The sequence below is a fragment of the Camarhynchus parvulus genome, chromosome 17 (assembly GCF_901933205.1).
Source record: "Camarhynchus parvulus chromosome 17, STF_HiC, whole genome shotgun sequence".
In the NCBI taxonomy this organism is placed as follows: domain Eukaryota; kingdom Metazoa; phylum Chordata; class Aves; order Passeriformes; family Thraupidae; genus Camarhynchus; species Camarhynchus parvulus.
Genome location: NC_044587.1, coordinates 1,554,439 through 1,580,198, shown reverse-complemented (window position 1 = coordinate 1,580,198; position 25,760 = coordinate 1,554,439). Strand labels below are relative to the sequence as shown.

General features: G+C 41.1%; 1 protein-coding gene and 1 non-coding gene across 3 annotated transcripts; both read right to left on the bottom strand.

Moving 5' to 3' along the window:
* Window positions 1–77: 77 nt before the first annotated feature.
* On the bottom strand, window positions 78–25,322 carry RC3H2 (ring finger and CCCH-type domains 2). Of its 2 annotated transcripts, none has more exons than XM_030961290.1 (21): window positions 25,265–25,322; window positions 18,353–18,649; window positions 16,875–16,992; window positions 16,191–16,424; window positions 15,270–15,445; window positions 14,967–15,167; window positions 14,464–14,596; window positions 14,106–14,224; window positions 13,612–13,724; window positions 12,731–13,039; window positions 11,785–11,999; window positions 10,400–10,827; window positions 9,807–9,977; window positions 8,822–8,977; window positions 8,340–8,553; window positions 8,091–8,175; window positions 7,492–7,573; window positions 7,211–7,345; window positions 6,560–6,667; window positions 6,032–6,180; window positions 78–5,422 (listed from the first exon to the last, which is right to left on the bottom strand). In XM_030961290.1, exons 2-21 carry the CDS (start codon window positions 18,581–18,583, stop codon window positions 5,224–5,226), a joined length of 3,576 nt encoding a protein of 1,191 aa, XP_030817150.1. In that variant the 5' UTR covers window positions 18,584–18,649; window positions 25,265–25,322; the 3' UTR covers window positions 78–5,223. The 2 variants fall into 2 exon arrangements, with proteins under 2 accessions (XP_030817150.1, XP_030817151.1); XM_030961291.1 differs by having other exon boundaries at window positions 5,251–5,422; window positions 6,051–6,180.
* On the bottom strand, window positions 14,687–14,798 carry LOC115911090. Its single transcript, XR_004061237.1, has one exon. It is a non-coding gene; the product is annotated as a small nucleolar RNA SNORD90 (small nucleolar RNA).
* Window positions 25,323–25,760: the final 438 nt, after the last annotated feature.

Sequence of the window (25,760 nt, the reverse complement as noted above, 5' to 3'; positions counted from 1 at the left end):
CTCCCCCCAGCCCGGAGTGGCTCCGGTCCCTCCGCCCCCCGGACCTCCCCAGCCCCCCGCTGACGACACACAGCCCGTTAAGGTGGACAAATAATTTTTATTCGTGCATGCAAATACATGTCAATACTGCAAACTTCTTCCATCGAGTCTCTCAAACACCGAACCGGGATGCTCTATCCGTGCCCAGCCAAAGCTACAACCTCTGCACGTCAGTGCTACAGCGACACACGGGCCCCGCCGGGACCCCCCTACTCTAACACGAAGGGAAACATTACCATTGGGAATCAAAACCGAAATAAACGGAATAGAATTTACTCCCCCATATATCCCCATTTCATTTTACAGATTTTTTTTTTCTTTAAATTATAGTTTTAAATAGAAGCTGAGAATGCGCCATAAAAATGAGCATTAAATCCATCGTAGCGATGGTGCCTGCTTTATACATGATGGGTGTACACCATCTTTTATTTCATTTACATTTCAATCGAACAATAGATTTGCAAAGAAAATGTCTAATACAGACGTAAAAATATTCACACTAGAGCTTCACAATCGGTTGTACAATTGACAAACAGGCCTCTTTTCCCAAACTTTCCAGCTAAGCAAATTTATAAAATGTAATCAATGCAACAAGAAAAAAAAATTTTCTTTAAAACTTCCAGGGAAAAGAATACGCAGTAAACAGTATCAATGCGACAGCAGATGCTGCAAGCTAACCACAATACTTCGGAGTGGCTGTACAGTGGGTATGTGCAGTACAAATCAAAGCCACGTGTGTTGTATCACAACTACTGTATAATGTACTTGTTTGCCCAGCTAAGAAAACGCATGCATTCCCATGCCTTGGGTAACGGAGATCTACTCTGGAGAAATCCATGGGCTATGTGCAAATGACCTTGGCTTTTGGCAGTAAGAAACGCAGCCAGGCTCTGCTTTATTTCAGCTTTTACAGCAGAATCTTGAGTGATTAAAAGCTTCCACAAGCATCCTTAAATAAATGGGGTGTGGAATTATGTTTGGGCATTGGGCACTTAGATTATTCAGATTTGTTTCATTTCACCAGTGACAGTTTTGCGGTTTTTTCCCGCCCTTGTCCTGCTCCCTTGCCAGCAAAGAGATGCAGGGGGATGACTACTGTCAAAGTCAGATGTTCATTTATACTGGGAAATTGGGTCATTTAAAAAAGCACATTTATTGCGTTCTGCTTGCAGAAGAGGTCCCTCAATAAGAGGGAACTTCCTAACAAAGGGATTAAACTACAACATAAAAATGGACTTTTACATCCTATAGATCATCTGATCATTTCTCTTTTGTTACACTCTCAAATTCAACACCTTCCTTTAATACCAGTCTAATAATGAAAAGTCTGTTCACAAATATGATCAAGGAGCTGCTGGCATACAGTGTTTATGTACAGCAACAGGTACAACTTGACAACTTGTGCTTTAAAAAAGCAAACAAAACCAATGTTTGGAACTATTCTGAGTTTAGATTGAGTTATTTTAAGCGTTCTTTCCTCAGCTGTTTCTGACCACTGTGCATTATTTTGTACCTCATCCAGCCTAGTACACTATTATACAAGAACAGCATTCAGCTCTTGAGTACAGGAGAAATTAAAATTTCAATTGAGTTATCAAAGCACTAAAACCTTCCAAATTAGACTTCTACAAAGAGCTTAATTAAGAAGTTATTTAACATAATCAGCTGTGTGCAACTGTTTTCTTTTTCCTAAATCAAATGCCAAACTTTAGTGTCCCTGTACTAGACTACCAAGAACCAACGCCAGTTTGCTTTGCAAAGAGTCTAACCTTGCCTTTGAAGGGTCTAGTATACATTCTACAATGCAAAATCTGCATAAACACTAAGATTCATTTCTTGTCACCTGTTTACAGGAACAAAATATCAGTAGCAGGGCAATCACTCTGCTCTAAGTATATGTTAAGAATGTACAGATAGTTACTTTCTCACACAAGCATTCTCCCAGCACAAGCATTAGTCTCTTTTAAGACCTATGTGGGAAATGAGGCAAACCAAGGAATGAATCCAGGTAGTGAGGCAACACAATTAACTTAGATACTAATAATTCCTGTCTCTCTTGCATGTGAAATCCCTGCTGTACCCCTAATGGGGAAATAAAAAAATTAACCAAATCAAACCAACCCAAAATGCTTGTCCAAGCAAAGCAAAAGAGCCAATCTCTTTCCCCGATCTGCTCCGGGCCTTCTTTTCTGACAGCACAGTAAAATTAGGCCAAAACCTAAATGGGCATCACTGCTATTGACACACAAAGGTAAGTCACTCTCTCAGTGTCAGAAAATAAGCCCTTCCATAGCCCAAAGGCACCTGATTTACAATTAACAAATGAATACATACTCGTTTGTAAAGGGTCACGGGCTGAAATTTCAACAAAGAAGGAAGCCAGAGCCAGGTGCTCCCACCTGCAGCTTCTTCTCCCTGTCAGGGCACTGGAGGGCATCAGTTTGGTGGCAAAAACCACACAGTCAGTGTTAAAACCCTAAGACAAAGCCGACATGCTGTTAAACCCTCAAATAATTCTTTTGCCTGTCATTATAGGTTAAAAATTGAACTAGAAAACTCTAGCCTCAGTTGAGAGCCAACTTTCCACATGAAGTATGGTCATCCTAGAGAACTGCTCTATCACAGGACCTCCTGCTGCAGACAAGAGTCTAGAGATACACTTGTTCTTAAATATGCCAAGACCTTGGCAGGAATATGTCAGGCTTATTTCACTGGACAAACAGGCAAATGTGTGTAAGCAGCTTATCCCAACCCCCTCCAGCAGAGCACAACCAAGTTTTTAAAATTGCCATTTTAAAATTAAAAAGTTAAGGTAAATACACAATCAATTTATGTAGTATATATTCACCCTCAGATCATGCTGAAGATGTTCTGTGGAGTTCTGGTGCACAGAGGGCTCTTTCCCTGAGGGCAAATAAGGACTTCTCAAACCTTTATATTTTCTCTATTTTTGTAACAAAATAGCAATTTAAAATTTAAAAATCTTTTAAAAAAATTACATCACCTTCAACATGGAAGATCTCACTGTTTAAATATCCATGAAAGAGACATACTTGTTTGCATATCTGTTTTGGAATTACATTGTACAGCAAATAATAGTATCTCAGAAGCATTTCAAAAGTAATATAAATTCATATTTACAGAATGGTCTTGGTATAAAATATACAACAATCATATTTATGTCTAACATTCTAAGTTAAAGTTAACATCAATAGGAAATAAGTTAAGGTGACAAAGGTGGTCTGGTTCTTGTATCCATTCACTTCACGTAGCGAGTGAAAGAAGCATCAGTCTAACCCTAGAGTGAGGTGGCACTGGCTGGAGAAGGTACAGCAACAGCCAAAGGAAACTAAGAAAAGACTACTTGACTGTTCTTCTACATACATTCCTTGACATTGGAGTATTAAATAGATGTGTAAGATCTTCCATACTGACACCAGAATATCAAAACTAACCCTTGGATTTGCAGGTATATTTACAACATAATTATTTCATGGACAGGTTCGTTAGGAGAGATATCAAACACCAATATTTACTTAGTCTAATCAGTAACCCTCAGGGAAATGCCAACCCCCACCCCCCAGAAGCGTGCACAAAACAGTTATCAAAATCTTACCCGACCACATAGCTGTGATTTTGTAAAATAACAACTCAGACGACCAGTAACATGATCCTCTTTAAGCATTTTGCTAGCAGGAAAAGCCCTTACATGCAGTACACCTGGTGAAAGATCAGCTTGGCTTAAAATATTCCAGTACAATTTTCAGAGTAAACAACTTCACAGAAGTTAATAAAAACATAAAAAAAAATGTAAAACTTGTCACAAAGAAAAGTAAGAGGACAAACAAGAAGATAGTAATCATCAGGAAGGAGAGTTCTGCTTTCTTAAAAGAAAAAGTGGATTTTTAAGCTTTTAAAAAAAAATATGCCCAGGGCTCTAGTTCATGTGTATTTAAGAAAACCAATTTTCAGTTGACATGTCTAACATGATTCTCAGTCACCTCTTAACAGGGCATAAATTCATACAGTTTTCAGCACTCTGAAGGTCAGATAATGCTATCTCATTGTATTTTCAAGGTCTTTGAAAATAAGTTGCCACTGAATAAACAAAAATTAAACCTGAATACAAGATTATGATTAACAACATTTAACAAAGGTAATTACAACCACCTTAAATTCCCAATATTTAGTTTAAATTAAAACAAAACAGTACAAAAAACAGCAATACCATCTTGTTAGTCAGTGCAAACACTAGATACAGGGTTTTCAAAGGAAAGCCAAGAGCACCTGATACTTTTTGCCAAGTCATCTGGATCCTATAATCTCCAAGTTGAGAACTATTAACGAAAAAAAAAGAAAAATAGGAAAAAAAACCCAAAATTGCTGTTACATTAGTGCATAACCTCTCAAAATCGTTGAAAATTGTTTCATGTGTAACTTGGGGAAACCAATACCTAGTACATTAGCTGGAGGACTTAGGCACTTGATTTACTTCTGATAACTTTACTTGGACAAGTAGCCTGTGTACGTGTATCTACAGTACTAAAGCATAAACTGGGGGAATGGAAACCAAAAGCTGCAGCAAAGCACTGCCCCACTGACCTGCAAATAACACAGCAGTGCAAAGCTAATGGTGTGTTAACCCTGTAAAAGCCTCAAGTCCAAATCTCCACCTCTCAGTCTTCCAACAGGAAACAAGACTCCATGCAAAGTTCCACAACTAAAGAAAAAGCAGCTGCAACAAGACAAAAGTTCTTCTCTTGTGAAACAAAATAGAGACAAATAAGTTAGTCTTCCTTTCACTAGATGTATCATCGTAGGATCCTGCTAGTTTAAATAACTGAGTTGTTAGTTTTCTACAGAAGCCATTTTCAACAAGAATGGCTCAGATACCGCACCGGATTGCTACAAACTCATAAAAAGCTGCTTTAAGCTTAAGTAAAACAATGTCCAAATTCCATTCATTTGTGGAAAGTGAACGCCTTACCCTACTAAAGTAAGTTTTTTTTCTTCAGAATGCTAATGCGAGAGGGGCTTGAAGTATCAAAGAGTCCACAGGAAATGCATGACCCCAATATTATTTTTTTTAAAAAAAATATACATTATATAATATATATTATATATATAAAAAGCTAGTGTAAATGCTTCCATGGTGTGGTCACAAGCTGGAAAGATGAATGCCTTTCAGCTGTTAACCATCCTGCCATTTGCAACAGGCTTTAAAAAGTCATTTTTATCCTCAGACATAATGTGAGCAGTTTTCAAAATGAGGCTGCCAACACTGACTGATGTGCTGATGGGCAGGCAGCTTGCATTGCTAACAGATGTTGTGATCGGCTGACTGAAGCAAGAAGTTACGGGCAGGATTGTTTTCTGCTCCTCCCTGAGGAGAAAAATAAGTTACACAAATATTAAACAAGGACATGCACAAGTATCCGGAACTGAATTGTGTGCATTAAATAAATACTGACAAACTCATTTTTAGCAACAGGCTAAACATCTTCCTCTGGAATGGTACGCTCGAGATGTTAAAGTAGTCTGCCTCATTTTCAAAGGCTGCTTTACTCATTAAAGACTACAGAACACAGAAACCTAAAATAGTGTATTTCAAAATCTACCTCTCCATGGAGATTTGTGCAAACAGTCCGCCATTTAACCTTTTGAAGTTTTTCTTAATTTCTGTTAACTATAAAAATATTCTGCATTTTTTGCTTACTGACTGTGAAAGGTATTTTGAACAGCTGTGACACGTTTCAGTGTGTACAATTACAACGATGCATACGAACAATGGTACCAGCCTGGGACATTCAGCTTTGTGGCCTAATTCTATTTCTTAACAGGTTCTTCTCACTCCACCATGTACAAACAATGCAGATGTCTAATCCAAGTCTGAACAGGTACGTAGTTCATCCTTACACAACCATGCTTCCACTATTCTGATGCTTCTGTTTGTCTAACACTGGCAGACACTGCTGTTCTGTCTAACACTCACAGAATCACAAGGTCTTCACCTAAACTTTGTCTCTTCTGTTCCATAGATTCTTTCTGGTGCTGCTTTAGCAGATGCCCATTCTCTACAGTTGTTCCATTGAGCAGCTGATCCTCTTGGGAGCTAATCCCCAGCTGTATGTCCAGAATCTCCTACAAGAGAGAAAGAGAAATGCCCATCAACCCTGTCCCTACCAGCTTTACATTTTCCTATTAAGTTCCACTATGTTATCCTTATAGAAACAGGAGCCTGGTCATAAAACTCCTTCATTTTATGTCATGCTATTAGAATGTCTACCACATTTCACTAAAGGAAAAGCCAGTTGTTCAAAGATGACTGTGAATGACAAGAGCAGTATAAACTGTGAGCTGTTTTTAACTTCACTAGTATTAACTGCCAGATATAGGAGTGAGAAGTACAAGACCCCAAGTGCTAAATAAGGGAAATTGAATGTCATTACTAGGACTGAAACCAAAAGGCTTTGCTATCAACATCTATAAAGCCTAATGAAAAGACCCAATTGTTACTCACTTCTATCTGTTCCCCTTGTCCATCAGGTTCATCTGTATCGAGGGCTGACAGCTCCAATTCAATGTCTCGGTCTGGCTTTGTGTCTGCACAGTCTTCAGGATAATCAGTCTAAAAAAGAATGAGTATGTTCTCTAAATACCAAGTTGGCTTTTCACTGGCTTCACACAACACTGGAGAATTCAAGTGAAAACAGAAGATGCATTTCTGGCACACAACATTTCTACAGTACAAGAGAGCTAGTCAGATAAAAATGAACTTCAGGCATGGACAATACAGGATACAAGGCTAAATCAAATCACAATAAAGTACTGAAACAGATAAAATGAATATTAAAGAAATTTGAGTCCACTGATAAAATGTTTAGATTTATGACATGTACAAATAGACAAAAAGTAATAATTGCATGAAAATGACTGTCACATTCTTCCCACTCTGTAAATGCATGTTTGGAGCAGCAGCATAGCAGGTGCACCTGCCTAATCTCAGGGAAATAACTGAGTGCAATAACAGCAACTTAGCTTGCAAACTATGTGCTATAAATATTTGGGAGTGTTAAAACCAAGTTTCAACTCTTAGTTAAAATTCATGCAATTCTATATATATATAAACACTCTCCAAGATTTGTTTCATCCCAATTACCCCTTTCTTTACCTCACCATTCCTCAAATCAATTTCCTTGCTTAAAAGGTTTAAGGTAAGACGACTGCCTTCATCTAGAGAATTCCACTTCTGCTGCATGGCAAGTGCATTTGCCTCTCTCTGAAGGAGTAAGGAGTTGCTTTTGGCCTATGGAAAGAAACAGCTCAGTTACCAAACACTACACCTAAACCATGTTCAGTCACACAGTGACACTAAGAAAATTTATTTGAAACACTTCACGAAACAATTTCTTTTAAATTAAAAAACCCTCATTGTATAATAACTGGTCTTACCTGCTGTAATTCAATACTCAGTAGATCTCCAGTGCTGGAATGCTTTCTGTGACCAGATAAATCTGTAACTATGAACCTGTCCCTTTAAAAGAAAGAAGGCAAAACTAGGAATTAAAAGAAGTTCTCTAAATCAAACACCCCATAACTTCAGTAGTGTATCAATGTTAGATTTTTGGACAGAAACTAGATGTGATTTAGATAATGTGTTCTTCATCTTCACTGTGGCTCATAATACTTCAAGGCATTGTATGAAACAAACATCCTTATTTTACACAACTAAGATGTAGCAAGAAAACCTGAAACTATTAAAGATTTTGACATGACAACTTGGCAGTGCCTGACTCCAGTTCTTTGACAGATTTCTCAAGGGATACACTGCTAGTAATGGTGCACTATTAACTGCATTAAGTATTAAAAACTACACAAGCTTTAACCTAGTTTTTTCCAAGGCTTTATGCTGGATAGGTAAAAAAGTATTTTACTTTAAAATTAAGAATGTCTATTAATAGACATTCCAGATTCCCCACACACAGAGAGGACTCTGAAGAAATGCAAGCTAGAGGAAAAGCTGTGAACAGAGCTCGGGAAGGAGTCCATACCGTTCCGCATAACGTGCTGAGGAGGCAGAATCCGAGCCATAGGCACTCCATCTCGAGTCCACAGCATTGACATAAGGGACATAATCTGCAAAAGAATTAAGACAGCATTCACTATCTTCTCTGCTCTTCAGTGGGACATACACGTTCTTTAGCTCTTTGCATTTCATAGCTGCAGCAAGCACAAAGAGGATGAAATGCTCATGGTGTGCATAAATGATGAATTCTTGTCACACAAGCCTGAAGCTGTACCTGACACACTGATGGGCTTAGTAGCACTTCCTTGGGAAGCAGTGGCCTGGATTGGATCTGTTGTGTGATAGCCTGTGCGGGATGACCTGGAGATTGCACCCCACTTGGAGATGATGGGTCCATCGCTGAACGGGATTATAGGATCTTCCTCCTTTGCCCTTCTCTGTGTTTCAAATAAATGCACTCTCCTTTTAACGTCCCCACTGTCCAAATCCTACATATTCAGGAGACAGGAGACACATGAACTCATTTGAGGTTATGCACATTCTTTAGGTGGCCAGTTAACTTCTCATTATAGTTGCCTATTTACAAAACTGGGAAAGGATATTCCAAACAACTTCAAATGAGCAGAACTACTTTAAAATACTACTAATGGAAGCTATGACCTTTTTTTTTTTAAAAAGGCTGGTTTAACCAAAGAGAAGACACTTCAGCATGTAAGGATCATCACACTAATGAGAGAACATGCAGAAAACCCCTACCATTAACACGGCATTGGAATTGGCAATCACATCCTTGGGCTCTGAGTCGATAGCATTTATACAAGAGCCAATAGTGCCACAAGACCACGGTGAATAGTGAGAGAGATGGTCTTCCTCAAATTTAGTTCCACTCAAATCACTGACACTCTCTGAGAACTACAGAAAAGGGAATAAATAAGCAGTGAATAATAAAAACAGGGAATTCAGTTTTAAAATGAGAAGATAATTTAATGAAATAGCAGTAAATGTATCCCGAAAGTCAATCAAAGAGTTCCAGCCATATTCAAGACTTGACTTGGGGACAACATAAGCTGTTTTGTCAAATTTTAAAACAGTGCCCCTGGCAGCTGTCAGAGGGTAAGCTTTGCCATACAAACAACTGCCTGGCCCACCAAGATGAGAGACTGAAATCTGTGTTAGTGTCAGGTTTCTTTAGGCAAACATCTACAGTAACTTAACTGAGAGGAAGCCGTGCATTTTCCTTTAACGTATTAGCCAGTGCTAATGTGAGTTCCCCTTCTTTACAGGACTTACCACAGAAGTACACAATGGCCTACCAATGCTTTCTGCCACTTTTAAAGGAATGCATTCTTTGGGACTTGATAAGCACTTGAAGATTGATTCAGGCTAGTCAAGTCAAGCCATTTGGACTATCAAAGGCAATGTAGTTAATGTACTTTTTAATAGAAAACAGCTGCTGTTCCCTACACAAAAACCTGGAAGTTCAGAGTTCAATAAAATTATATTTCATTTAGTGAAGCTGAATTGAATCACTTCACTTCCTGACCTTTTTTCTGCAGTCATGTTACACATCACCTTAATACCAAATTGAATTGCATCATTATTAGATATCACTTTCCTTTTGCTAGAAAATAACCTTAATTTTATGAACAATAAATGGCAGGTAGAAAATATTTCCTAGAAGTATTAAATGGCATCTTACAGAAACAGGAAGAGAAAATAAAGAGGTTCTTTGGCTTCCCACCTCTGTGCTGAAATCTACACTGAAGAGAGGAGAAGGTGGTGTTGGAGATGGTGTTGCCATAGGAAGGGTTGACGATACCAGAGGAGTTTTCTGTGTGTGGTACTGTGCCCATTGCTCCGGCTTCCGTCTCAGCTGCTCATCATAACCAGTCTTCAAATGACCACAAGGCTCCTAGAAAGAATAAATACAGGATTGGATATCCCATCACACTCTAATCAGAAGGCAAATACTTGCATGGGACACACTTGGGTCCCCAAATTTCCTTGGGTCTGTAACCCTCCACTGATATCACTTGAAGAATTTCACAAGAACTTGTAGGTCCATGTATGGCAAGTCAAATCTTAGATATGCAATTAATTCAAGCAACACACATGGGCATTAAAGAGGCAAAAGGGGCTCTGGTCCTGATGCAGATCGACAGTGGTCTGTTTTGCAAGCCCATTTTAAGGTTAAAAACAAAACAAGAACTTTGTCCAAGTCACGCGTCTCAATCACTGTAATAAACAGGTCTATGCTAATTATTTACCAACTTTCCAGTAATGACCTTCAGAACCAAGTGTGCATAGAGCCTTCCCCTCCTGGCCCTCACTTACCCTTGGTAAAGGCACAGTCCTCTGCTCGCTGGGAGGTTGACAAGCCACAGAGTAATACCCATCCAGAGAGTTGTACCTCTCCCTCAACGATGTCTGATAGACAGATGAGTGCATCACATCCATGGGAGGCAAGGAATTGCTCCTGATGATATCGTCTCGGGGGTACATCTGCGGGCGCCAGATGCGCCGGCTGTCGTAGACTGGAGCGTACATTCCAGAGGGGACAGGAGGGACTGGTCCGTAGGGCTGCGGAGGAGGAGGCTGGTAGGGAGAATTCAGCCGGTCTCGAGGGGGAAATGTGCTGTAATGATCGGCATATGGCACGGAAGCAGGTGGGAGGGAGGATTCTGGAACGTTATTGGACCTCACAAAGCGAGGAACACAGGGAGCCACACCAGCTGGTACTGTTGGAGGTGCTGGATAATACCCTTAAAAATTGGAAAAAGGCATATTTAATGCAACCACAAATGACCCACAAATTTTACACCTTCTAAAACTGTAAATAGCATTGGTAAGTACCTTTAGAGAATGAGGAGTCACGCTTTACAAACCTCTTACTGACCCTACCATGTTTCTGTTAAATATAATTTCATGTATGACAACCACATTTGCAGATGCAGTGCTGGCCCTTCACCAGCTGGACCCAGTTGGGAAAATATTGCTCCTATGTACTGTGGTGTAACTAAGTAACTGAAAACACAGAATCTTCAGCAAGTCTTTATATAGGAAGTTAAAAGAGTTCTCTCTAAAATAAAAATCTGTATTAATAAAAAATAAAATGTCTATAAATAACCATTTCACACTTGATTTATTGCTCTTTCTTTGGAGAGGATTGCCTGAACATCTCTACCTTTTGAGAGCTTGGGAATGACTCAGTGCTAAAAACCACAACTATTTGCCTGACTATAAACATGCATAGTGCAACCTAAAAAGATAACTGGAACCTTTCAAAAACATCCCAGCAAGCACAGAGACGTGTAAGCCTCCCAGCAGAAGCGTGCTATGCCTCTGAATCCTGCCCAGGGATACTCTCATGGATGGGCCATGGCAAGAGCAAGACTAAATAAAAACAATTAAATGCTAACAAAGGAAAAAGTGGATGAAAGACCTTGAGGTTCAAGTTCTTCTGGAGGCTGAAGTATAAGCTGTATAACATACAGCATACAAAGGCAAGAACCACCAACACTGGGAGCAAACCGCAAGTCCCTCACATACTCAGCAATTAACAAGATTGGTATTCCATTAAGAGAACATTCAGCTGACATTAAATAAAAATAAAATAAAATAGACATTGACAAAACAGACATAAAATTTATTTCTCATAAAAGATATTTTTCCAGAGAAAAGTTCAGAGCTATTTTTTAATCAGTGCAGATCTCACTCACCTGTCTGTGGGTACTGTGGAACTTCATACGGCAGCTGAGTCCTGGGGTCTTGGAAATATTGAACATTATCAGAATGTGGAGGGTAGACAGGTACTCTGGGAACAAATGGGCTGGATTTTGGAGGCACAGAATTAACTTCTGTTCCAATATTAGGAGGACCAGCTGAGGTAGCTGCTGCCTGGCTTACAGGAGTCTTGGGTGGAGAACCGATTTTACTGAAAAGGATTACCAAGAAATCGTTAAGCAGATCTTCACTTATTTCAGTCAGTCATCTCTTCATGTACACTCCCACGTAACATGGAAATTTGGGCCTTGACATTTCCTCTGGAATTTTCCCTGAACTGATGATATATTTTAGACTTTCTCCTAGGAGAACTCAAAAGTGGACATAAATGTTTTGATACCCTTTGTAAGTGTATTCTGGTAAAGACAAAGGTTTTGAAAAGCTGTGCTTCCTGCAGAATTATCTAAGATTTTTAAGTGAAAATCCCGGAACTAGAAGGTTTCAAGGAAGTGCACACTCTGTGCACTTCCTGGTTTTAGGAAATGTCAAATTCTGAATACAATTTATCGCAAGTAGTAACATACTTGGATGTAATAACCCAATGGTATGCAATATGTATATAATTTATTTGTTTGCCACAACTTTTTATTTTTATGTAACAACCTAACAGCAATTAAGATACCAGGCTGAGAACAATTGGGTAAGAGATAAAGGGAGAGATTTGCCATTTTGTCTACACTGCACATGAATATTGAACAGCTAAAACAATGCACTGCAGTGCAAGACCTTACACAGCTCTGCAGCCACTGAGCACCAGCAATTACTGCAAGCCAGGACCACACTTCAGTATATGTTGGCCACCCACCAACCCCATTTATTATTTTAGATAATCTAAAAGCAGAATGTTCTGTTGAATTGTCTTGATGTAAAAAAGCCACCTACTTTTCAGGAAGTGATTCTGTGGGGGAGCCAGAAGTGTTCTGGCCATTGGCCCCGGCCTTTCCTCCCTTCTTGGTGTTGTCCAGAGCTCTCAGGGAGGTGTCTGCACAGCGGGGGATCAGCTGGGGAACCCCAGTTTCTAGATTAGCTATTCCATTAGTACTTGGCACCATCTTGCCCGTTGCCTCAGGGCTTCCTATGACAGAGATCACGTTTCCTGTGGTGGTTGAGACGGTGCTGTTTACGCCAACTTTGTTCAGAAGGGGGAACGTTCTCACTGTTGCGCTGATTTTTTTGTTCCTCAAGCGATATCTACAAACAAACGTGCAAAACCACAGAAGACAAGATGGTATAGAAAGTGCTTATTGTGAATTTTAATGGATTTGCAAAACTAGCAAAAAGAAGGGATTGACATGGAACGTGACATCAAAAATTACAAACTTATTTTCAACAACTGGAACCCAAAATCATCTCTCCTCTTATATAACCCATTCTGCAGTTCTTTGAAAATGCATTTGGGTGAAAACAACTTCAAGAATGCAGAGCTGCATATTGTTCAATAATGCAGTTCACTCCTTAAATAATTAAAATGTAATTAACATTCTCTCTTGTATGTAATATAACCAATCCTTGAAAGACACTGAGCTTGCACTCCATTGCAGGAAAGGAAATGTTACCTCATATGAGGTAAAATAAAAAATGAAACTGGAATGAGTCTGTAGACATTGCTCTGCTGTATCTTTAATTTCATATAAAGAATTGTCATGTCAAGAGTCCCTCCAAAAAAATGAATATACGGAAGAGAAGATTTTCTAAAATCTCTGTAGATTGCTTGGATTTAAATTAAAAGGAGGAAAAAAAAGGAAAAAGTCTCCCACACTCACTTTTCAAGCTCTTCCTGAGAATGAGCAAATGTACAGTTTGTTCCTCTTGGACACCCCCCTTGCTGTCGAAGGTCTCGGCACATACTTGTTTTGTACTTGCTATTTGGTTGTGGCTTAAAAAAGAACAACAAACAAAAACCACAAGACATTCCTCTTACCATCTATCAGACATTAACATAAAAGTAGGCTTAAAATACAGAAAATACATCCATGACATGTTTTTACATTTTGCATTTTTAATCAGAAAAACAAGGACACTCCTTGTTGAGAGGCTAAGTTGTCCTTGTATGGATTTCTCTACGGCCAGCTCTGCTGCATTCCATATTCACAAATGTTAGGTTCTCAAAATCTGAATGCAGTAAATAACAGTATCATCAATTATCCCACAAGAAAGGCCATAAATATTTCATATCAACAATAATTCTTCAAAGTTGCATCTCCCAGTAAATGGGAGAGGAAGCTGAAGACATGATGCAATATTCAAGTCTGGTTACCTGTGGAGTTTCATGGCCTTTTCTACTGTAATTCTGAATGAAATCCACCAGCCCATGGACCACAGTCTTCACAGCCACCATGGCATTTTCCAGCTGCTCCCATGTTGGAGATGCTGCATCTAAAATGATGAAAAGCAGGGCTGTCACTTTGTCAGTAATTCCAGTATCATAAATAAGAGGCACACCTTGTATCGCTTTACAACATCAAGTACTAGGACCGAACTCGGAGAGCCCCAAAGAAGAGTTTATTACGCTCATTAATGGGAATTTCAAAACCAGGAATGGAGGTTATCATCTTAATTTACTTCGCTAGAGATGAAGAATACCAAGAAAAGTTTAAAAAGCTTGATTTGCATACCTGGATTTGGATCTATGTTTGCCAGGAGCTCTAAATGAGGCCTCAGCCTGTTTAAGTTTGCAGGATCCCCCGTGCGCTGCAAGACAATTGTCAATTCTTGTACACTCTTAGCAAAAGATTCTGGAGATTGGAGCTGAAAATAAAGGGAGCATTAGTGTGCTGCATCTTACAAATGTCAATTACTGATCTTAAAAAGATATTAATGACGTTAGTTCCTAAATGCAACATATAGTGTCTTCAGATGGCATATAGAGAGGATCAGTGGAGAGAAATTTTATTTCTCAACTCAGAATCTGCCCTATGAAGCTTCATCATAAGACACCAAAAAGTTAATTAAACTACTTCATATGATGAATATGCTACATCAGGGGAAAAAAATTCAATCTAGTTTTAATTAATATTTGATAGGACTATGAACAAAAAGTTAATTCATGGAGTTCTTTGTTTTTTCTTGTAACATTTAGTAGTCAAAACTAATCTTACAAATCATCCCTTTGACAAACCTTGTCAATAATGGATTGCATGTGTGATTTATGTGCGAGGTCTCCATAAAGAAGGGAAGACCACTGTTCTGGTGATATTCTAAGTCCTGCTTCCATGGCAATGTGAACAATTTGGGCATCGTGCTCTCTCCGCAAAGCCTCGTAACTCCGGAACTCTTCTTTCAGTTGCATCAGAGAAGAATCTTCATCCCTTTTAGTGACCTAATAAACAGTAACAGTTAAACATTCCTTCTTTAACCAAAAATCCCCATGTTCATCATAAAAACCAGCTGCACAGCACAAACTACAATGGTGGTGTATTACCTTAAAGCATGATGCTCTATACAGCAGCTGCACAACATGACCAATGCTTGTTTTAGAGGCCTGGGGAAATCTTGGTTCCAGCCTTTGCACAACAAAAAGTACCAGAACTTTTCTTGAGAGTGCAGAGCCATCTTCCAGTGCCAGTAATACAAGTTTCAGTGCCTCCTCTTGCATAGCTTTAACACACAAAAATGAAAGTTAAATATATTCCAGAAAACAGCAAGGCTACTGTATTTGAACAGGTAAGCAGGAACATCTAAATAATCTTGAATGTAATTCCTTATTGCTTTTTATTTTACTAAAAGAAAAAACCAAAACCAAAAAAAACCCCAACCCCCCCCCAAAAAAACCGAACAAAAACCAAAAAACCAAACAAAAACAAACAAAAACCAAACAAACAAAACTAAAAAACCCAAAAAACAAAAAACCAACAAAAAACCAAAACCAAACAAAAAACAAAAAAACAAAAAAACAAAAAAAACCCCAAACAAAACCAAACAAAAAACAAACAAAACTATGAATTTGTTTTCTATCAGAGATATAAACCACTATAAATTTCAGAAGTATGCTGCAGCTGAGGTTAGGCTGATTGTATTGACAGCTATTTAATCCCAATAACAGGCAGCAGTACAGCCAGACTGCTACACTCCATTACAAACTGCACAGTGCGTGCTTATTGACTCCTCTTTGCCAGGATTTTTTAAATACTTCCTCCCAATTTCAAACAACATTTAATGGACCAGTAGGGGAAACAACCAAAAAACTTTATGTCAGAAGATTTTACTATTATTTGGGGCTTTTTTCCCCTTTTCCTTTCTTTCTGGCAGAACATCTTCAACTGAACAGAAGAAATTTCAAAACATTTTTGTAAAGAAAAGGTACAGCTAAAAATATTCTGTTGCAGATGTACAGATCCCTTACCTGGTCCTAGAAACTGGCACCCTCGTGCCCTGACAGCAGCCCAAAGATTGGCAGAAAGCTGCTGAGGATTTTGGTGCTGCAGGATGAGTTCTGTGACAGTTCTCTCTCCCAGTGACCGAGCTGCTCTCATGGCTCTGACCCGACCCTCCTCCTCCACCAGCTGACAATTCACCAGTGTCACAAGCTTCCTCTGCATGGGACGGCTCAGTGCACTCTGATTCAAGCTTGCAACACCTTCAGAGAAAGGGAGAAAAGGCAGGGCAGTGCTCATCATCAAATTCATCTGAGTGAGACAAAAAAAATGTCTAACAGTGTATGTCTCTCTCTAGGACTTGTATACCAGTCACAGGTACCTTCCCTTCTCATAAGCAACTCTGTGTAATTCTTTATCAAAAAGAACTTTAATTAAAATCGTAAACCGACATCAAAGCCATCCTTTGGGTAAAGTTCAGTTTCAGCAGAAAGTTAGCCCCAAGGCAGTATTATTAAACAGAGCATTTTGTAAACTTAAAAATAAGAAAACCACAAACAAGTGTCACAAGTGTGAATAAGCTTTGAAAGACACAAGGCAATTTTATTAGAAAAATGAGAGTATTATCTCACTGACATTTACAATCAGTGCTGAAAACACAACACTGTTAAAAGCAAGCTACGTCAAAATTCCACTGCTCAGCAGAGACTCACCTTTTCCTCCACTTAATGGCTTTAAGTAGAGTGCCAAATCCTCAACACATTTCTTTGCTACTTCATAATGTTTGTTCTCTCCTACATTACTCAACTTTACTGTCTGATGATCAGGTACCTAAAAAAATGCAAGGGGGAGGAAGGGGGAGCAGAATTACATACACCTGGCTGACCTCCCCGATGGTACCCACATCACCATTAATTACATAACACTGCAGATGTGCACTGCTCTGAGAGCAGGGAAACAGGACCCACCCAGGGCATGTACACGGCATAAGGAACAGCAAAAAGGGCCCAAGATGAAGATCAGCATGATGAAAGATGGTTTTTGTTATTATTCAACGCCTTAAAAACAGAAGTAGGGTAGAAAACAATAACCAATGTCAAAAAGATGAAGCACATGAGATCTGAGAAGGTGATCAGTATACCAGATCAGCATGATTTACTACAAAAAAAAGCTACAGGACAAAATGAACTAGCAAGAATACAATAAAGCAAAGCTTAAAAATTATTTAGGCATCATTTGGGCATGCTGAAATCTTCCAAGAGAAGAAGCAGGAAACTTAGCTCGCTGGAAAAAAACTTGAAATAGAATAACAAGGTCAGATAAGGAAAACAGAGGGAGTGTTAGTCATAATAAATTAATTGTTTGGAATACATTGCAAGAAGTTAGGAGACCATGAAAATAAATGTTGTAAGATCACAACAATGATCTGACACATTAAAAAAAAAAGGATCACGTGAACCTGAGAAACAAAAACACTCTGACATAATGTCATTACCAATAGCTGTGGCAAGGCATGTGACAGGACATTAAAAAGCGAAGTAAATAACATCATCTTACTGCCTCACCAAGGTGTTAGAGAGAGAGTAACATGAAAAAGCACATGAATCAGCATAAGGGGAACCGACTTATTTAGTCTCCATAAAGTGCAGTACTGATTATATAATCACTGTTTTGCCACTGCTACGAGACAGCACAGGGAACATTCCTGGCCTGATTAGCCAGTGTCTGTAAACGCAACTGAAAAGCCATCATCAAGCATATTTAAAAAAAAATTATACACACACACTTCTGGAACTTGGTTAAACAGCCACTTCCAAACATGTGGCATTTAGGAACGAGATTTCTCACAAGGCTAAGATGAACGAGTGCAGTCTGCAGGTTCACTCATTCTACTGACAACTGGGACAGACAACTGTCTGCTTCCCAATGGGAATTCTTCTCCAGTCACAGTTCAAGAGCCTTTTAAAATCAGAATTCAGGTTACAATTAGAACACGCTTTCATTTTATGAGAAGATGGCCCTGAAATGGTGAAGCTGCTTTTAGAGTATGTATAGACTCCTAGAGAGTCCAGAGTTAAGCCTTACCATTTATTTGGGCTAAAATAAGGAAGAATGAGCAGCACACATATTGCAGCTGGCACGAGAAGGCAACAACACAAAGGGGCAAAACAAAGAGCTGCTTCAGTCATACCTGGGCTCCAACCAGCTGGAGGAGTGCAAAGTTCACAGGGAGCACGTCGATGTCGGTGTTGATGGCAGTCTGGTCAAAGGGACACGCCTTGCGATGGAGCTTGTTCAGGCAGGTCTTGCACACGGTGTGAGAGCAACCTAAGCTGATGGGTTTGTGCACATTCTCATCAAACTCATTGTAGCAGATTGGGCAGGACAGAAATTCTGTCCACTGAGCTGCCTGCACAGGCATTGTGGAAGCTGGACACTTGTTTAGCAGGCTAGCAGACCATTATTTCACTGTACTATGTTTTGGCAGCTGTAAGTGAATAACAGAGTATTTAAAACATGCTTTCTGGCAATTTAGAATAACTTTTAATTAAAAAACCAGACCACAATTTCAATATTACCAAGAACAAAACCAAATCCTTATGCCGAAGTACTCAAAAACCCCAACTTTGAGTTAGTTTAACAACTGCACCACAAAGGCTCATGAATTAAATTAACGCAGACTACCCTAAGTTTAACACATTCACAATAAATGGCATTAATTTTTTGGGGGGAAGGGGTGTGGTTTAGAATGTTATTTTCATTTGAAATTAAGTAAAACAACACCTTCCTTCTGCAGATTTTATTCAGACTTAATCAGACACCAAACTAAACTGAGCTTTACTTTTTTAAAAACACATTTTCTCTTTCTCTAAAATACAAATCAACTAACAAATATCAAGAGCCATAAGAAAACACTAAAAGAATGAGAGACCAGTTTTTAGTTTTATGATTCTTGTGTTATTTCTACCTTTTCTTGTAAGAACTGGAGCACTCAAGGGTAGAGATTGCTGTGTGCAATCTTGCTTTTCATGTTTCTACCTTACATAAAACTATGTCCATGAACTCACAGCAAGAAAATCTTTGATGTATGTAAAATCCAGCTATTAAGGACCTATGATAAGGCAAGCAATAACTTCAGATGGCTTCCTTGTCTCTTGAAACGTCTCACTCTGTGCAGTAGTACCAAATAAATTGTTTACATAAGCGTATTTCAAAGAAAATATGGCTTTATGGAGATTGTTGCTGTATCTTACATAAGGCACATTCCTGAAAAAGGTACCAGGCCTAAGAAGTTCATTGAAACCCTTCTCATCCAAGCTTCCATCATCAGGATTTACATTCAGAGCTCCACCCCTGTGGGAGCAGCCCCACCCTGGGCTGTGATGTGCACCGTGTTTGCTCTCTAGGCAACCTACAGACCAGTTGGGTCACTTCAAGGCTATGAACAAGCTTGTTACAAATGCAAATACACAAATGTTTTAATTACAAGTTTAGCATTCTATTTTTTTTACTCTGATGACAGAAAAAAGGTAATTGTTCTGAGGAAGCTAAGATCTCCTCTCTGTGTTCAAATTCAGAAACTCCTTACTGCAGTTCCATTGTCGGCTGTGCTATGGTTTAATTAATGCTAAAGTACCCGACCATTGAAAGAATTACTAGAAGACCAAATAGACTCTTATCTGTGGATGCATTTTATGTTAATTATGACCATCTGTTCAGAAATCCTATTTAGTACTATGAACATTCAGTGCCCTTTAAGTAACAGGATACTTGTACAAGATGTCCTTATCTCAGCGAGCTTTTCAATGTTATGCAGCAATTTTTGCCTCAAATGAATTCCCACAGTAAAACACACCAAACTGGAAGTTGAACCTCTCAAAACCAAACTGCTGAGGTTATACTTCCAACATAAGCCAGAAAATTCCCATGTACCGGACAAATCAGATTTTCCTCCAGCTTCTGTGAAAGCACAGTCAAAGCTCTAGCAGGGATGAACAAACCCAGTCATCTTCAACATGCTATTGCCACATGTGTCTTTTAACCAAGGAAATTTAAAAGCAAAACAAATAAGAATAAAGCCAAACACTGAGCCAAAAGGCCCAGAAAGATTTCTGATTCCTCTGTTAAGAATCCCACCATTTCCTTTAGCACATCTGCTTCCCTTCTGAGACAGCCGGACAAGGGATGCACGGAGCAGCAAAGCCAGTCTGTGAACACTTTCCTTAAAACGTTCTGCAGCACCACCAGAAACATTAAAACATCAACATTACTGCTGACCTAGGGCTGATAGTGGTGCTTTTTCACTCAACTGCAAGACAGAGGAACAGCACAAACCAGACCACTCTGGGAAGTGTGTGACTGCCATGACTCGCACGGGGAAAAGTTTAAGAGGCTGGCACACAGAGAGCTCCACTGCCGGTATGTCACTAACGAGCTCCTAATAAACAGTCCCTGTGTCCACACTGCTCATTAATTATCTCAGACACAGGGATCTCTGCTCTGAGACAATACCCACGTTTGGTTTCCACAGGTGCTCCAGAGACTTGCAAGAAACCACCTCTCTGTTTACGAGCTTTTAAAATACAGTTGTTTTCCTGACCAGCATAGAAATGAACACAGCAGATTCCTCAAGTGTGCACCACTGGTTTTTAAAGATCTATCTCTGGGTGTTTAATCATCCCAAATGACAGACTCTACTAAGCATGTGTTGACCTTCAGATTTCTTGACAGGAAAAAAAATCTAATTAAGCCAGCAAACAGCTGGGAAAAGCTCTCAACTCCCAAAACTTCAAGCAGTCATACAGGGAGGAATCTCCATACTTTATTGAGCCTGCCAGCTCTCCTGCCACTCGTACACCCCAGTGTGTAGGAAAACAATCTCACATCTCCTAATTACCATGTCAGCTCCTACAAAAAGCATAAGCCAAATGTTTAATAGATTCTTGCTCCTTGTCAGAAACAATGTATTTCAGGGATGTCCTCTTGAAGAACAAATTGCTCCAGCACTCTAAACTGAGCAAACACAAGGAGAAGAGCAAAAAAAAGAAGGTAAACTAGAAATCCTTTGGATTCTGTTTTTTAACAGGCAGCACACTCCATTAGAACAGCTATCCTTGGTCTGTTCATTCTGGCAGATGTGTTATCTACCTCTACAGTACACAGGGCTCCTCTTCTCTGTCAAAGTAGAAGCACCCTACCAAAAAAAATCCCAAAGAAATGGCTGATACAGAAACTGGCCAGACATACAAGGAAGCAGCCTGAAAAGCCATGGCAGTTGCTATTTAAAAGATCATTACATAGTGAAGTTACAATAGTTTTGTAGTACTACTACCAGAAGCACTACTTCAGATGACAAACTGAGAAACATACAAGCTTAAGTTCAGAAGTTATGTAATAATAAAAACCAGTACAGCTGAGTAATGTTGTGTTTTTAAAACAGTAGTATTTTCCTATTGCAGTAATGGCTGCAATGGATCAGAGTAACAATAACTGACTGATTTTCTCATTTTAGACTAGAATATCTGATTAAGTTGGAATGAGAGATGGAAGGGGAGATAAGTGAAACCTCAAGACCTTCCTCAAACAGCTGTACCACTTACAAATCATGGAAATTGTAATACTTAGATGTCTTTAATAATTTTATATTAACTCTTAGCTACCTAATCCCAAGACATTCTCTACAACCAATCTCTACAAACAAATCATTATGCTTACTCAATAACCTCTGGACATGATAAACAGAATTCAATTCTGATTTCCTGAAGAAACCAAGCTCAGGTGTTCATGCTGTTCTGTTAGCCTGTTCCTCTCCCACACTGCTCAGTCAGGGCATTTGCCAAAATGCAGACAGGCAAGTTTCACCCCTTATCACAGAAAGGGCTGAAGGCTTAACTCAGTTCCCCCACAGCATCAGCTCTGCTGGGCTCAGGCTGCCTCCATCAGGTCCCTTGTGGGCCGTGGCAAAGACAAATAAGCAGAGCTTGGGTGAGAATGGGACATGGAGTAATTCTGTCAGGGCTCAACAAAGGGAAGTCTTCTCCACAGATGAAGGAAACGCTTGGAAAACTTGTGAAATTATATGGCATTTTCACAACTGAGGCTCAATTACAATCTTACTGTGTATTTAAGCCTAAATCTTAGAATTGAATTGATTTTGAATTGCTAAATTAAAGAGTCCTTGATATTGACTTGGTCTTAATGCTGACTGCAGAGATCACAGCATTTTCTTTTCTTTTTTAAAGTGATCTCCATTAAAACTTTTCATTTATGCAGATGAATGGTTGGTTTGCACTACAAGGAGGCAGCTTTTTCCACCTTTCCTTCCTAAGTTATGCAGCTCCTGAAAGCATTCTGACTGAATCAAAAACTCACATATCACAATATAATCATCAGTATTAACGTATTCTCTGGAATACATTATTAATTTCTTTTATTGATTTCTCTTCAACGGCCATCATCCACAGATCTAAAAAACTGGCTTCATTAAAGGCTTAGGAAAGGGCCATCCCCGTAACAGCTTTGCATCATTTAGCTACAATGGCTTGAAATTGAAATAAATCCTCTTTACTGAGGTGCCTTGCTTATTTCTACACTCCGTAATATCTGTCACATGCAAATCTCTTTACATCATGTGAAAATTCTACATGTAAAGTCTTTAATGACCATTAAATATAGTATTTCAATGCAATTATTTCACTGAACAATAATGCTCTTGTGAGTATCTGCAGCCCAATTCAAGTTCCAGAAAAGTCACCAATAGAAATCCTGCTGGGAAGGGACCCATCGTGTCCAACTCTGCTTCTTGCAGGAGTACCTGACACTACAGCACGTGTCCAGGGGCATCATCCACACATTCCCAGAGCTCTGGCACACTTGGTGCCACAACCACTTCCCTGGGGAGCTGTTCCAGTGCCTGGCCACCCTCTGGGGGAAGAGCCTTTTACCTGAACTTTCCTGAGAGCTTCACTCCAATGTCCAACCTGAGCTTCCCTGAGAGCTTCACTCCATTTCCTCGTGCCCCAAATGCAGATCTGCACATCTACACGTACCCAGACTACGTTTAGCCGAAACACCTACGGGATTCTCCTGTTAACAGGTTAAAAAATCAAAGCTTCAATCTCCTCTGCCTCCTTAAAACGTGTGGCTGAAGAGTAGTTCCTATCAACAGGGGTACAATATAAATGTACGCTCGTGGTTGCTCAGTGACTGCCAAAGTTCATTCAATTCAGGGTTAACTGCCCCCAAAGCAACACCAGAGTCAGTGCACCCTCAGCAGCTCTTACCTGCTCCTCCCGGCTCAACCCTTCCACCACAAACCATGTTAGGAGATTTTAAAAGTTTCCTAAACACTTATGCAATGCCACTGTGGGCTTTTCCTTGTGTTTCCTAGGTGTCCCTGAAAGGAGAGCCTGTCCTTGCCACCAGCCTGACACCAACTCAGCTTCTCTAACAGTATTGACTGTTCAGGACTAACTGAAGGGCAGATACATGAAAATTTTTTCTGCCACCCAAATCAGTTGAACTCTCTCTGAATACAGAGAAAGCGAATCCATTTCTAAGCAGATCTACCTTGACACAGTTACTCCAAGAAGAGGTACAGTGTAGAACTCCTAACTTTTTGGTAATATTTTTTTAGTATTTTCAGTGAATAAGAACTCCCATGTATGGTTTAGTTTTCCAAGCTTTTTTTTTTACATGACCTCGATGTTTAAACTATATTTTTTTAGATGAGAAATTCTGTATTTTAGTATTTTTTAAACCATTTCAATGAAATACCATTTCTATTCTGAGATGTAGGCAAGAAAGCACAGGGCTCCAAGGGAGCTGGAAAGCCTTTTTAAAGGCTGTACAGAATGACTTTAGATGCCTTGGACAAATATTTTTTTCCTTTCCTTAGGGTTGTCCAGAATAGTATTTTGATTCGAAAATTTACAGCTGTACTGGTTACTTCTCATTTAAAATTAGATATTTTCTGCCACAATTGCAAATTTACACCCTTGTAATCCAAGGGACTGTTTTTAATTTTAGTTTCATTATTATGATGTACCTATAATGGCCATGAGAGAACAATCGCAAGAGAAGCTACAGGAACTACAATTAAACACAAACAAAATTCTAAGTTTGCATGGAAATTAAAGAGGCCTAGATCAGAAAATCTCCTGGTTGCCTGTCTAAACTTTGTCATTATTTTCTCTCGTTACAGATCCATGCCATTCCCTTCTGAACCCTGGATGAACTGAACACTCATCACCCTCCCACCACTCTGCTGCCCTTGTGTGCTTTGTGCTGACTCCTACACTTAACTGGAAACCCTCCGTGCACCTCGAGCATCAGCAGAACCGGGACACGCTTTTCCTGCTCAGTCGTTGTGTTTTTCTGTTTAAGACACTTCAAACATGACACGGTGGGCGCAGTCCCAGGGCCTGTCTCCCACCACGGCTCTCCTCCACCATTACCCTAACGCACAGCTCCATGAGTGCTCCACACTGGGAATAGTCATGGCTCCGGTGCGACTCTCCCCGGGGCCGGGGGCACCTCAGCGCGGACTGCCCGCTGCTGCGGCTCCCAGGGAGGGCACCGGGAGCTGCTGCCTCCGTTCGCCGGTGCCGGGAACGCCAGGCGGCCCCGCGAGTGCCCCCGCGGCTTGGCCCGGTCCGCAGGCCGCTGTCAGCCGCACCCGAGCCCGGCCCCGCTCCCGCACCAGGCCCGGCTGCCGCTCCAGGGCCCGGGCCCGGCTCCCGCAGCCGGGCCGGCTCCAGCTCCTGGGCCCGGGCCTGGCTTCCCGCTCCCGCACCCGCTGCCCGGCCCTGCTCCCGCCGTCATTTCGGAGCCGCCACCAAATGGCTGCCCGGGTCCCCGGGCCGGCCCCGCGGCCTGGCGGGGCCCGCCGGGCGCCGACACCCCAGCGGCCCCCGACGGGCCGCACCGGCACCGGGCTCAGCCCGACGCCGCTCCCGCCCGGCTCCCGCAGCGCCGGGAGGCAGAGGAAGGGCCGGGGTGGGTGATGGGGGTGGGGGGGCGGGCGGGGCCCCGGCGGGTCAGCGCGTCCCCGCGGCGGCCGCCCCCGCGCAGCTCGGTCCGACCCGTGCGGTGCGGTCCGTACCTGCTGGGCGGGGGCGGCGGCCGGAGCGCGGTCGGGCGGTGCCGGCCTCACGCGCCATGGGGCGGGCGCGCGGCCCGGCGGAGGCAGCGGCGGGAGCCCCGGCGGCGCCGCCTCATCGCGCTGACAGCGGCACCGCCGCCACGCCCCGCGACGCCGCTCTCGCGAGACCTGCGCGCCGCCCGCCGCACGTGACCGCGCGGAGGGCGGGAGGGAGTTACCATAGAGACGGCGGTGCAGATGCGCCCGCCTCACGGGCCCCGCCGCCAGGGGCAAGCGGGGGTCATAGAGACGGTGTGACAGAGCGGCGGCCGGCGCCGCCAGCGCCCCCTGGCGGCGCGCCTCGGGCAGAGCCGCCTCAGCGGTTTCTCGGTGCGCAACGTCCGCCTCTGACGTCGATTATTTATTGTCCTTTTAAAATTTAATCGGTAACTTTCGCCGCTAGCGTCGATTATTAATTGTCGTTCTAAAGTGCAATTGATGACTTTATTATTGCTGG

Excerpts from the sequence above, each read along its gene's own strand:
- RC3H2 (XM_030961290.1), bottom strand. The coding sequence starts at position 18,583 with ATGCCTGTGCAGGCAGCTCAGTGGACAGAATTTCTGTCCTGCCCAATC. Across the intron at positions 13,725-14,105 it reads AAGGCCATGAAACTCCACAG|CCACAACCAAATAGCAAGTA; the intron begins GTAACCAGACTT and ends TTCTTTTTTAAG. Across the intron at positions 8,978-9,806 it reads GTGTAGATTTCAGCACAGAG|TTCTCAGAGAGTGTCAGTGA; the intron begins GTGGGAAGCCAA and ends CCTTTTCTGTAG.